The 14,236-nt window shown below is 33.3% G+C and overlaps 1 protein-coding gene across 4 annotated transcripts in view; it reads left to right on the top strand.

Annotated features, from left to right (window-relative positions):
• ERBB4 (erb-b2 receptor tyrosine kinase 4) overlaps positions 1-14,236 on the top strand; it is a 1,144,797-nt gene that overhangs the window by 885,118 nt on the left and 245,443 nt on the right. For 2 of the 4 annotated variants that reach the window (XM_043577726.1, XM_043577724.1), the window contains exon 16: positions 1,922-1,996. In XM_043577726.1, coding sequence (XP_043433661.1) covers positions 1,922-1,996 — 75 coding nt within the window. Of the gene's footprint in view, positions 1-1,755; positions 1,801-1,921; positions 1,997-14,236 lie in introns of all 4 variants that reach the window. The other 2 variants (XM_043577727.1, XM_043577725.1) reach the window with 1 other exon arrangement.

Here is a 14,236-nt window from a genome sequence, read left to right as displayed (position 1 = left end):
TCCCCCCCACGGCCCAGCTCCTAGAAGAGTAGCAACACTTAGTAGGCCTACAAGCATGTTTTTTTAATGGATGAATAAAGATCTTTCATTATTCACACTTTACCCTCAAGTTGAATTTCACTTTCAAATATTTTTATATTTCAAATGTTATTGTAAAGACACAGATTGCAAATTAATCATAGCTTTCAGATTCTCACTTGGAAATAAGAAGTAGACTATTAATTTTACCAAATGGTAATACTGTATAAAAAAGCACTTGGAAGAAGATATAATAGGAACCTAGGAAAAAAAATAAGTTCTTCAGAATAAAATAAAAAGAATATCATATAAGACAGTTTGAAAACATTTTTAGTAGTTACTTTTTCCATTTCAAGAAATGGTTTTGGTTATGGATTATAGTACCAATTCAATGCTATGTGCTATATATTTTTATTTGTATTTCTTGCTTTTTTAAAAGACTTTTTTCACAGTGTATTCCCCATTTTTCTGTACATTAAATTTTTTCTGGGCTATTCAAAACCAATGCTCAAAATGAAAACAATTTTCCACCTAGTAGAAATGTTATAGCAGATATTCATGAAGCAGGGAAATATTGACTTAATTATTATTATACATAGTTACATTAGTTTATCAATGTTGAGAGTTATCTAAGGATATAGTAGACAGTCTGGCCTTATACACGAGTCCCTTATTACTTCATTATATGGTGATTTTAACTTCAGCTTCCTTTTCAGTTTCAGAAATTAGAGTTTGGAAACAACATTTGTGATCAGCAGAATTAGACAGTCCTATAAATCATAGCTGTGGAGGGAATCTTGATAATGCACCGTAGATATGTGTATTTGATGAGAGAAAAGGGAAGGAAATACAATTTGTACATTGGAAGATGGAAGAAGTAATATTTTCATAATACCTCAAAATGAAATTCTAGGGACCGTACATCCAGATTTTGTGTACTTGTATAATTCCGGTTAATTCTTTAGTTACCTGCTTCTCAGTTTGTGCATTTCCTTGCAGAGTATTTATTTATTATTGTTTGAGTTAAATATTATGGCACTTTAAAAACCTATTGTTTGTCTGTTATGGCACTGTGCTTTTAAAATAGAGCATCAAGATAAACTGCAGTCTTGGTAAAACCAGTTAATTTGCTTTTTAAATGAATTCATGTTTAAAGATAAGTATGTTTTAAAAACTGTCACAACCAAGGAATGGAATAATGTGATTATGTAAAGTATCCATAAGAATAGCATTAAAGCATGTTAACTCATTTTCTGCCATAATCCATCTTTAATGAGTATTAAGCATCAGGTTATTATATTATATTGAATAGCTCATGTTTCATTTTTTATTGACTTTAGTTTTTACTTAAACTTAAGTGCTTTTAGAAGAAGCTGTATACATGAAACCATTTATAACCATTGAAATATCAAGTCATTCAGCAAGACATGTACTCATGATGCAAATGAATTGAGTATTAGAAGTGAGTCATATGTGTTTAGAAGTTATCCACAGAAACAGGGTACAGTTTCCTTTACTGTGGACATGTTTCTTTGCATTCCATGCGGGTGGTATTTGCAACCTATTTCTTTGTACCCATCAGGGAATAATCTTCTCACTGGCTTTAAATTCACAGTGTTCCAAAATTGTCTAATAACCGTAATTATGAATTTGACACAATTAGTGTTTATCTGACTGATTTTTTTTAAATGACTAATTTTTCTTTCCTTGTATTTTTTAAATTTGGATTTTCTGCAGGTGCATAGGCTCACGTATTGAAGACTGCATCGGCCTGATGGATAGGTACTTGGTGTGCTTGCTTCCCATGTTCTTCCTCCAAGGCTCCGTGTGTGAGCACTGGTGCATGTGTGCGCATGCCGCTGTGAATGGAGAATGATGTTTTCTGTTCTGTAATTGCCTGCAGGTGTAGCGGCCCCACTAGTCATGACTGCATTTACTATCCTTGGACGGGCCATTCCACTTTACCACAACATGCTAGGTAACATCTACCATGTTTCCATTTTGTCACTCAAATCCTTTTCAAATTATCATGTTTACAAACTACTAACCAGTTGGGTGAAATTGATAATATGTTAAATTAGGGAGTTATGAAATAGGCATATAACACTACTTTTCAAACCACATCCCTTACCTCTTTTTTCTTTACTCATTATGATTTTAGCATCCAAATTAGTAGTGTCATTGGTTTTCAATTTTGTACAATTTAAACAGGATTTCGAATTATTAACCTAGAACTTTAAGAGAATTTTTAAAATTAATTTTGTAGATTATTGCAAAACTAAACATTTTTAAGAGAGGAATTTATAAAAGTTGATCTATTTTCGTAAGATGTTTCTTGTTTAATTTGATTCCTTTTCTGATCTTATATTGTTTTGAGCTGGTTGGTATAGTATTCTGTAGGCTTCTGAATTACCATAGACTAAAAGCACTATAGAAATATTTTGTGCAGGTAAAAGTACAAGTTGGAATGCAAACAAAACAAAACAAAACAAAACAAAACAAATCACTCAGATTCATACAAAAACCCATGCATGAAGGTTTATAGTGGCTTTACTCAAAATCGCCCAAAACTGGAAACTACTCAAATGTTCTTCAGTTGTGATATATCCATACATTGCAGTGCTACTCAGCAGTAGAAACGAACAAACTATTGATACATGCAAAACACAGATGGATCTCAAGTGCATTTTGCTAAATGAAAGAAGCTATACTTAAAAAGAATACGTACCAGATGATTCCATTTATGTGGTATTAATTCTGGAAGAGGCAAAACTGTAGGGACAGAAAATTGATCAGTGTTGCTTGTGGTAGTGTTGCCAGGTAACCCTGGCAAGGGACATGAGGGAATTTTGGAGGAGGGTGATGGAACCGTTCTCTCTCTTGACAGTGGTGATGGGTACACGAATGTATGTGCTTGTCAAATATCATGGTTAAGCACATTAAAAAGGATGAATTTTACTGTCTATAAATTAGACTTCAATAAATTAGACTTTTAAAACATTTCATTTTAGGAACATAGTAATTTACAATGTTACGTAGAAGTACTGTTTGCTTTCTTTACGAAACAAGTTAATTGTATCTTCTGGAAGTGAGAAAGTAGTGCTAAATTACAATAAGCAAGATGACAGTTTGGGGTGAAATATTGCCTTTTAATGTACATTTTTAAATTCAAATTTAACATCAAATTTAACAGTATAAAAGTATACAAAACATAGGTGTAAAACTCAGTGAATTTCTTCGAATGAAACGTTTATATAACCATCAGCCAGATCAAGAAACAGAATAGTAGTAGAAACAGAAACACCCTTGTGCTCCACTCCAAGGGAACCATTGTCCTGAGTGCTAACAGGAGTTTGCCTGTTTTTGCACTTTATATAAATTGAATCATCTATATGTATTCTTTGTCCCTGGCCTCTTTTGCTCAATATTGTATTTATGAGGTCCATCTATGTCATTACATTCAGTCATAATTTTTCATTTGTATGATATTTGCCTTTTAAAAGTTTTTGGAAAATATCAAGTAAGTGTTATCTCTTATTAAAAGGTTATTTAATTATATTAAAAATAAATTCTTTTTTTTTAAAAGGGTGCAGTAGAAGTAAATGATTTATACAACAGTGGCACTTTGACACTTGGGATCAATTCAGACTAGTTAATACAGTTCTTTAGAGCAAAGTTTAAAGTATGGAAAAAATAAGCAAGAGAGAGAGAAAGAGAAAGTGCGTGTCTTAAGGCCCAAAGCTCAGTTTTATAAGCCAAGACCCATTTTATATTGTTTCTATATTTATGAAATAATTTTCCTCCTTGAGACTTTGGTTGAGTCACTCCACTATCATTATGAGGAGTGTTTTCACATCGTTTTAATGACTTTCTTATAATTATTCCAGCCAACTAATGAGAGGCAATATAATGTGGTGACTAAGTGTGCTGTCTTTGGAATCAGATTTTCTAGGTTCAGAGCAAGGCTCTATCATTTTTTAGATATCTAACCTTGGGTAAGTTCCTTAATTATCTGAGCCTTACTTTCTTCATGCATAAAATAGGAATGTTAATATAGTTTACAAATTGGTTGTGAGCATTGATGGAGTCCATAGAATATGCCTAGCTCAAATATAACCCAGTAAATGTTGTTATTTATTATTTTGCTATATATCAAATGATTTTAAATGTTGGACATGGGGGAACATAACTCCTAGAGGGAGTAGGAAAATCTCTCAAAGTCACCCAGGAAAGTTTGACTTATACCTCTACTCCTTCTGGTGGGTCCCTTGGCGGAAGGGAGGGCATTTATTTCTTCACCTCAGGAATCACTGTTTTAAGAGGTCCACTGGTATCTTTGGCAGTAGGTCACAGGCAGAGGCATATGAAGAGACAGAGAAAGAGTTAAAACCATAGTGGTAGATCCCTAGTGGTTTTCAATTCTGGTAATTAAGGTTGTATAACTCAAAATCATAGTGTATCTTACTATAGATTTAATATTTCCAACATGTTTTGGGAATTTTCAATCCTATTACTTGCCTGGGCTCTCAGGCCATTTCCTGTATTCTCAGACTAATACCTAATTCAGATTAGCTTTGTCATAAGTAGGTAGGTGACCACATCCAGTAATAGAGTACAATTCAGCACAATTCAGCCCATGATTCCTATGAAAAATCATCTGTAGGCCTTTGTACAAGTAAAGAGCAGAAGTTTTTGAATGTGAAAGCCTGGGTTCAAGTATTTGCTCTGCCATGTTTCTTGTCTGTAAAATGGGATGATAATTTGATAATTTTTAAAATGGAAATTCTTATACCTCATAAAATTGGTATGATGATTAAATGGTTAGGAGATATTATCAAGTATATATATTCATTGGTGGTAGTTACATCTCTAGTTGAAATATTGGAAAAAATCTTTTTTAAAAATCTCATGAGGTTATGTTCTACTAGCATATATATATGCTATCAGCAGGGCACAAATATTTATATATCAGCAGGGCATAAATCCAATAGTTTATTGACTACAAAACTGATATATCAGAATTTCTAAGCTTTTAAGCATCTAAATTGTGCATCCTACTTCTAAGCATAATGACTTAAAAAAATTGGTAGTAGGGAGCTAAGTATTCCTTTTAGAAACTCTGGATATATTTAATTAATATTTCTTTCGAACTTAAATTTAAAGCAGTATGACTCTTCAGTTGTGTTGACTTGTCAGAATTAATGGACTTGTCATAGGCTGCTTATAAGCAGTTTGGAATTTACAAGAAAGATTTAGCTTGAACACCTTGAAAAGTGTTTATGACCACGGAACATTTTGACACGGATTGGATGAGAAGTGAAAGTAATAAATCTTACTTTTTTTTCAGGTAAATGCTTTTTTCAGTAATTGTTTACCTCTCTGAAATGTGGTGGGTACACAGTTAATTGAAAGCAGGGGACTAGCTTAGTAATATTTCAGTTTATTTTCCATTTTTAAATTCTGTGAATGTTTTTTTATGCCTCCATCTTAATTGATTAAAGTAAATCTTTCATAATAGGGAGATAAAAAAAAACATGGTAGAAAGTAATTGCTTTCAGTTTTGTAAACTATGTTTTAACTGGGAGATTACCCAAATGCCTAGTTTTCTTTTAGTCACACAAAATTGCACTGAACATGGCAATGTGGCCATTTCGAAATATTTAGGATTCATACTCCCTACTGCCCCATTATGTTGTATTCTGTTTCCTAAACCAGAAGGAAAAAAGATTGAAGATTTAAATGAAAACAGGTGAAATGCTTCCAATCTTGATCGACTTTCATTTTCTAAGCAGTGTTACTCTTTCCCAAGCCTGCAATTTGTGAATTGGTTTTCCACACTCCATTTACCTTACAGGCTGTTGCTGGAATTTATTCCAGGAAGATAGGATAGGATGGAAAAGATCGTTGCTGTTGTTGTTGATTTTCTTTTACCTGTAATCTCCTAGAATATTCTACTTGTAATGAAAATAATACTTGAATTTCAGGCCTTTTCCATATTTTCCTTATCTGAATTCAATGCCTTACAACTAACATTTACTTGGATATTCTTCTTTTTCTTATAAAGAATCTTATGAAAAAATGTGTTCAGCAAGTTTTTTTTATTATTCTTTTTTATGCTATTTATTTGAGCTTGCACATATGCTATTTTCATATAGATTGTAATAGAACAAAGCATTTAGTTCTATTCTATTTTAGTTTCTTTGCCAACCATATATCCCAAGCTTTTTATAATCTTAGTCTCTCACTCCATCAGGGCCAACATGTGTTCATCTAAACAAGCAAAGGCTCTATTGGCAAAGCATTTCTTTTTATTAGTTAGAAGCCCAAAATATAAACTAATAATTCTTTTTGAATTTGTGACAGGAATTGTGAGAAGTACTAGATTTCTGTTCAAAATTTTTTATCTGGCTATCTGCTCCAATTCAGTTATTCTAGACACTTCACAATATGAAGTAAGGTAACTGAAATCAGTTTAATTCTCTAAATCTCATCTGGGCAGATATTTGAAACGTTTTATATTCCTGTCACATTTTAATGCCTGTATCACACCTTTACTTTCTGGTGTGGTGGTTATTACCTAAGAGGTCACATAACAGTTTATTCTTTAGCAGTGTGACCCATGTGTGATAGATGAGGGAGAAGATGTGATATTCTTGGCACCGCTTTCACAAATGGCACAATCTTTTTTCTTTGTTTGTTTGCCCTCAAGGAACTTGGTTCATAACTTATGTCCGTATCAAATGGTCAAAATAGCCCATAGATGGTTTCCTCAGATGAGTGGCAGTTATGTTATGATCCTTAAGTCCAATAAATAAAAGTACACAGGCTTTTTATTATAAGTCTATCCTCAGTCCACCACATTCTGTATATTAAATTTACTTTTGAATTTAAGAGAGTTCAAAGAGGTGAAGGAGAGTGTGTGAATTTCTTCTTTTCCAGCTGATTTGTGTCCCACAGTTTCCAGTACATATAAAATACCAAAAGTTACCAAAGAATTGCAAGAGCAAAACAGTTCAGTTTTTGTTAATTACTGTTCATGGAGTTTCACATGGTTAAGTAGAAGTATTTAATGGCATAAGGTTGCATCAGTGGCTTTGTTTCAATATCGAAATGCCCACACATTGTTACCAAAGCTTTTAGGGATCCTAGGAACATTAATATTATACTCATGCTAACTGTAAAAATGTGACCAGAAAAAGTCATATTTGTGGTTGAAAGTCAAAAGAGATTTTTTAAGAGCATTGACTTTGGACTGTAATAGAAAATCTAAAAATAGCATTATTGAACTGAGAAGATGCTGATTATGCTAGTTAAGGGTCAGATAAAAAATTCAGTGAGTTGAGTGATCCATTATGAATACTTCTTGAGTCTTTCCTATGAGCATCATTCTCTGGTGTAGAATTTACAGTGTTCTGTAACTATTAATCTCTGATTTGTAAAGATGTCAGGACTGCTTATATTCTATGATCTCAAAGTACCTTAAATGTTGCTGAAATTCATTACTAAAATCCAATGTCTTTTGTTAAATATGAAAGCAAACAAGTAAAATATGGTCCTGAAGCCCTGCCCCTGTCTTTAGGTAAATATTTATAGTTTTAAAAGTACTCATATGTACTACTCCAAGATTTGACCCTGGCATTATTTTCTTATAAAATACAATTTAGAAATATAAGTATATGATAAGTATTACTCAGGATTTTTAATTGGGATTTTATTATCCCAGGAATATTAAATTCTATTTCATAAGATATCATTTCTAAAAAATAACTTTTCAATGAAGAGCCACCTATAATTTCAACCAACCAAAAATAAAAAAAGCTTTGCAAACATTTATAGGTATTTTATATACTCTTTGACAAAATGCAAAGAAAGTGAAAAAGTAGCATATAGCAAAATGAACAATATAATTCCCAATAAAGAGAAATTACCTTATTCTATCAAAGAACTAAGAAGTAAATATATTGAACAAGTTATATGTATGTATATAGAAAGATAACATCTGACTTGGTCCCCTGCTAACATCTGACACAAGTTATCAGTAAACTAGGGAGAGTCATAAGGTAATGCCTTTCCATGGAAGTGAGTGCTCAAATACTATTGATAGCATGATTTGGAATTAATATGCTATAATATGATGAGGCTTACCACATATAACATATTATCTTTGATCTTATACATACCCCTTGTGGTCAGTCCTTAAAAGCAAGCTTAGTTTGTATGTGAAATTATTTCAGTGTTTCACAGAAAAAAAAATTATATAACAGTGAATGTATTCTGGTGACAGAATGAATAAATTACAGGGATTGAAGGTACATCATAGGGATTATATTGATGGTACTGTAATAGTTTATCATGACAGATGGTAGCTCCACTGTGGTAAATATAGCATATTCACCTGAATGCTATGTGGTGAATATAGTATATACGCCTGAAACGAATGTGGCATTGAGTATCAGCTATAATTCAATAAAAAAATAAATAAAAATTAAAATGTTACAGATAAAAAAAGCGAATGTATTAAAATAAACTTCTTCAGTGTGACAATTTTGGTGAATTAGCATCCAAAACTATCATAATTTACCCCCAAACCTATTTGGAAATTCAAAATATTGTATATATGGATTATATATTTGATAACTAAAATGGTAAGGATTGAAAAAAACAATAACAACTCTGTAATTAGGTAAAGTGAAGGAATTACTCAATTGCTATATAGTTTTCTATTACTGTGAATGATTGCCATGAATTTAGCAGCTTAAAAAACAAGACAAAAGCACAGTTCTTTAGGAAAATATACAGGAATGGCTTGGCTGTGTTCTCTTCTTAGGATCTCACTGGGCTGAAATCAAGATTCTGTCTGGGGTGTGTTTCATCTAGAGGTTGGAGTTCTCTCCCAAGTTCATTCAGGTTGTTTGAGTTGTGGGTCCTGGTAGTAGGACTCCTATTTTATTGTGTTCATTGCCAAGCACATTCTTTGTCATGTGGCCCGCTCTATATTCCAAGACAATTGTGCATCCAAACCTATTCATTTTTGAATCTCTTAGTTTTCATTTTTCTGACCTCTATATCCAGATTTAAAAGCTCATGTGATTAGATCAGATCCACCTGATTGAATCTTAAAATCAAATGATTTGGGACCTTAATTACATCTGCTGAATCCCCTAGAGTAGCACCTAGATTAGTGTTTGACTGAATAACTGGGAGAAGGTGTGTTTATATACCATAGGATGGAATCCTTATATAACAGAGACCCATCTTCTAATTCTGCCTACAGCATCTATCATGGTGACTTAAGCATCCGTTAACCTTAAAACAAAACAAAACAAAACAAAACAAGAGTTCAGCTACTTTACCATAAAAAAATGAGTTTATTTGGAAATACCAGAGAATTGCAATTCAGAGCAAAATATGGCAAATGATTGGCAAATTCAGATGAGAGGAGAGGGGCTTGCTTTTATGGAGGCAAGGAAGAAGTTAGGAGGGGCTGTTTCAAACTATTCAAGCTGGTGTTGGCTTCTCATTGGCAGAGTGTGACAGCTTCTCATTGGCTGGGTTGTTGCCAGGTGAGGAGAAATTCTTTCCTCTGGCCTGGATATGTAAAGTAAGCTTCCTTTGTTTGGGGTCTGAGTGGTAGTGCTTGAGAATTCCTCCTTCAGCGCTTTGCAGCTCCAATTTTAGTAAGGTTTTTCTTTTATTTATTTTCACACATATTTCCTTTTAAAAAATGTTTATTTTTTTGGAGAGAGAGAGAGAGAGAGAGAGAGAGAGAGAGAGAGAGAATGAACGGGACAGGGGCAGAGAGAGAGGGAGACAGAGGATCCAAAGCAGGGGCTGGAACTCATGCACTGGAGATCACGACATGAGCTGAAGTCAGACTCCTAACTGACTAAGCCACCCAAGAGCCCCACACATACAACATTTACAGTGATCCTTCACATATTTTTGTCTTGACTTGCATGGAAGGAATTTAAATTTCTGTGACTCACACAACTTTGCCATATAAGGATAACTTTAAGTCTGAGAGAAATGTGTTACTATCTTCAAATAATTTATTCCTTGTTTTTTACAAAAAGAGCCAGAAGCAAGCAATTAAGTATTGCTTTGGAACCAAAACCAGGGATTCTTTGTACAGTTGTATGCTGTAGGATGAGGTCTCAATGTACATGTTGGCTCTGAGTATTCAGTACTCCATTTGTGACCAGTAACTGACATATATAATTAGGATCAAACCATCCCAATATTAACACCAAATTTATGGCCTTTCCATTTATTTTCAGACGATGAGTTTTCCCCAAGAGTTCTCTAGACCTGTTCTGTCCATTATGTTAACTGCTAACCACATCTGGTCATTGAGCACTTTAAATATGGTGAAGACAAACTGAGGTGTGATCTGATTGTAAAAGGTACATTGGATTTTAAAGACATGGCATGAAAAAGGAATGCAAAGTATCTCATTAAAAATTTGTCAATTGATTACATGTTGAAATGTTAATAATTTGGGATATATTGAATGAAAATTCTGTTGTAACTAATTTCATCTCTCACACACCCCTAGAATATTTTAAATAACATATTGACTTGCGTTACATATCTGTTGGGCAGTGCGGCTGTAGAATTGTCACAAATCTTTGAATACTGTTACCAACACCTTAAAAAAAAAAAACCTTTCATTACGTACTAATCTATGCAATTATATAGATAGTATTTATGATAGGTATTTAAAAGGATGAAATAAGGGGTGCCTGGGTGGCTCAGTCGGTTAAGTGTCCAACTTCAGCTCAGGTCGTGATCTCACAGTCTGTGAGTTCGAGCCCCGTGTCGGGCTGTGTGCTGACAGCTGAGCCTGGAGCCTGTTTCAGATTCTGTGTCTCCCTTTCTCTCTGACCCTTCCCCGTTCATGCTCTGACCCTGTCTCAAAAATAAACATTATTTTTTTTTAATAAATAAAAGGATGAAATAAAATGTAATATAAACAAATTACAGGGTGTTTTGTTTTGTTTTGTTTTGTTTTGTTTTTTTGCCTCCCACTCTGGAGGTAACAGATTTTGATTCTAGAATGTGAAGGGTGTTTATCATCTGTTTAACATCTAGAAGGGTGTTTATCATCTGCAGTAGATTGCAGAGGGGATGAGTTAGATCCAAGGAACACATTTGTTTGCCTGAACCGATTGCATATACCTGTATATTTAATTTATATAAGCACACAGATCTTATGAACTTCCACAAGAGCAGACTAAATTATGATAATTTGGGTCTGATTTAGAATTGTCTATGTTTTAAATTAAAAGTCACTCAAGGTTTGGAATTGTGTAGCTTCCCTTAAAATTGCATTTTGTAGCCAGTATTTCTATTAAAATATTGTTTCAATTTTTGTGTCATGAAGGAAAAACACTTAAGCAGGAAGAATTTTTAAGGGTAAGTTAAAGTTTCTATTTTATGTTTGATATATATGTGTGTGTGTATATATATATTCAGAAAAGAATCAAAACTATACCCCCATTTAACTTAGGAACACATTGTATTAGACCCTAAGTATCTTTTCTTTTTTTATATTTCCTATTTAACTAAAGGAATCTAATTAAGTGAGACCCCCTTCTGTGATGTGGTTACATAAAATGATGTGTAGATATTAACTCAAATTGCTCTCTTCACGCTTTTTTTTATTACCTAAACACATTTCCTAACTAATCATTCTTTCATAAACATACAATTATTTTTCCATACTATGTATGTAGGCAGAAGCTAATTAACAGAGAACACTTTGATTTACCAACGAAATTCCTCACAGTGATTTCATTCTCCTTTACCATCCGCCCTCAAACCCAAAGTGATATAATTTCATTATAATTTCACAGTAACTCAGTACTAAAGAATGAATGTTAAGGAAAGGGAAACCCACCTCTAATAAACTCTGAATGCTTGTAGCCATTGCAGTTTTTATGGCATTCTGTTCGATTGCCCAGAGTAAAGCATTCCATATGCTTGAGTCATTTATGGAATAATTATAGTTACTTTTAGTAGAGCAAAAATAAAACAGCAATAGCAAAAACCTCTCACCATAAAAAGTTTACTTGTTGAAATGAAAAAGATTTTTTTTTCAATGAGCAAAGAAAATTCCTTTTCCAAAGTGTCTTCATTCTTGAGCCTCTGGATCCCACTTCCCAAAGTTCAAGTCCCGAGTTCAAATCCAAGAGTGGCTAGCACCATTGTTCTATGTACCAAGAATGAAAGGACCAGTGGGAAAACCAAAGCACCAAATCAACAAAAACCAGATCTTGCTTTTTTCCCAGAATAGTGTTGCTTTTTATAAAATCACCTCATATTTAGAGCTTATTTATGCCATTCTTTAAAAGAAAAATCCTAATATATACCAGGTGTGCTACATTATCACACCTAATTTTCATGATAAGCATATAAAAATAGTTATTACCATTATAGGTTTACAAATGAGGAAACAGGTTCAGACTAATTAGGCAACTTACCAAAGATCACTTAGCTAGTAAATGGCAGAGCAAAGATTTTAGCTTTAGTGTGTCTGATTGATTCTAAGGACCACATTTCTTTCTTTCTACTAGGCTGGTTCCCAAATGGAAAAACATTTAAGAGCTATTCTTATGATGAGGATGATTGAATATTTTATAGCCTACTTAAACAATTTTATCCATTGTCTTTTCTTTTAGTCCTTTTACCTATCAAGCCTTCCTGCAATGTATAGGATTTTATATGGCTTGCCCTCAAACAGTATATTTTAGATTAATACATCTGTATTGCTTGGTTAAGATAGAACAATGCTTCCCATGATCTAAGCACATAAGCCTGTGTAATGGTAACATAATGTAAATATATTTTTTATATTATTAATGTAGCAGTGACTAATCTAAGACATTTACAAATAAATGTAAGCTCAATTAAAAAATTTTCTAATGCGGAAGTTATTTATAAATTCTGGAGAGATTTGTTAAAACTATAATGGTCCCATATGAAAACCACTTCCATGAAACCTGACACTTATTCCATAATGCCATTACCCCCAGACTTACCTATCAAGGATGGAAATAAGAATCAAAATTTCATGAACACTCAGCAATAAAATAATAGATAATATAGTGCTGGGTTTTATCAGGCTTTCGTTTAGATTTTCCTCCCTAATTCATACTGTAGAATGTGTGGGATGGGGCAAAGTTGATTGAGAATAGAAATGAGTTCAGATGGTAGAGCATGAATCCTAGACTATATATATATATATATATATATATATATATAGTCACTTTGTTCTGTTTGATAAGGTGAAAAGTGATTTCTGCTAAAAAAAAACTTTCCCACTGTTGATACAATCAAACATACCATATTTTATTTGTTTTTGAAAGAATAAAAAAAACACATTCTTATATATATAAAACCAGCCAGTAAATATCCGTTAGGTTTACTCCATGTTAGGAACTGAGGAAAGAACGGAGAGAAAATTAACATAATCCCTAATACTGTAAAATTTACAATAGAGTGGAAGAGAAAATACAGTTTATAATTATATATTTGCATGATTATTTACTATGAAGAATACTGTAAATAGATTCATTGGTGTGGTTGTGGTAAGGAGAATAAAAATATAAACAGTGAGGGGTGCCTGGGTGGCGCAGTCGGTTAAGCGTCGGACTTCAGCTAGGTCACGATCTCGCGGTCGTGAGTTCAAGCCCCGTGTCAGGCTCTGGGCTGATGGCTCAGAGCCTGGAGCCTGTTTCCGATTCTGTGTCTCCCTCTCTCTCTGCCCCTCCCCGGTTCATGCTCTGTCTCTCTCTGTCCCAAAAATAAATAAACGTTGAAAAAAAATTTTTTAAAAATATATATAAACAGTGATACCTGGGTTTTTTGACCTAAGTAACTGGATGAAAGGTGATATCATAAACTAAAATGAAGACTCAGAAGAAAGTAGAACCAATTTTCTTTTGGGGGGGGAATGAAAAGTCATGTTGGGGCTGTGATAAGCTTGAGATGCTTATTTGATATCTGAGTGAAAATTTTGCATGAGCAGATAATTATAACACTCTGCAGCTCAAGATTGGGGACTGAATTGTCGGTCATATTTATATCCATAACACTGGATGAAATTCCACAAGCAGAAAGTGGAGATGGATAAGAAAACTGAGCAATGAACTTTAGGCTACTCCATTATTTAAAGGGAAGAAGAGAGGAGAATATAATATAATTGCAAAGAAGATTG

This window comes from Prionailurus bengalensis, chromosome C1 (assembly GCF_016509475.1).
Source record: "Prionailurus bengalensis isolate Pbe53 chromosome C1, Fcat_Pben_1.1_paternal_pri, whole genome shotgun sequence".
NCBI classification, from domain to species: domain Eukaryota; kingdom Metazoa; phylum Chordata; class Mammalia; order Carnivora; family Felidae; genus Prionailurus; species Prionailurus bengalensis.
The sequence above is the reverse complement of the archived record's forward strand: the minus strand, read 5'-3'. Positions and strand labels throughout refer to the sequence as shown.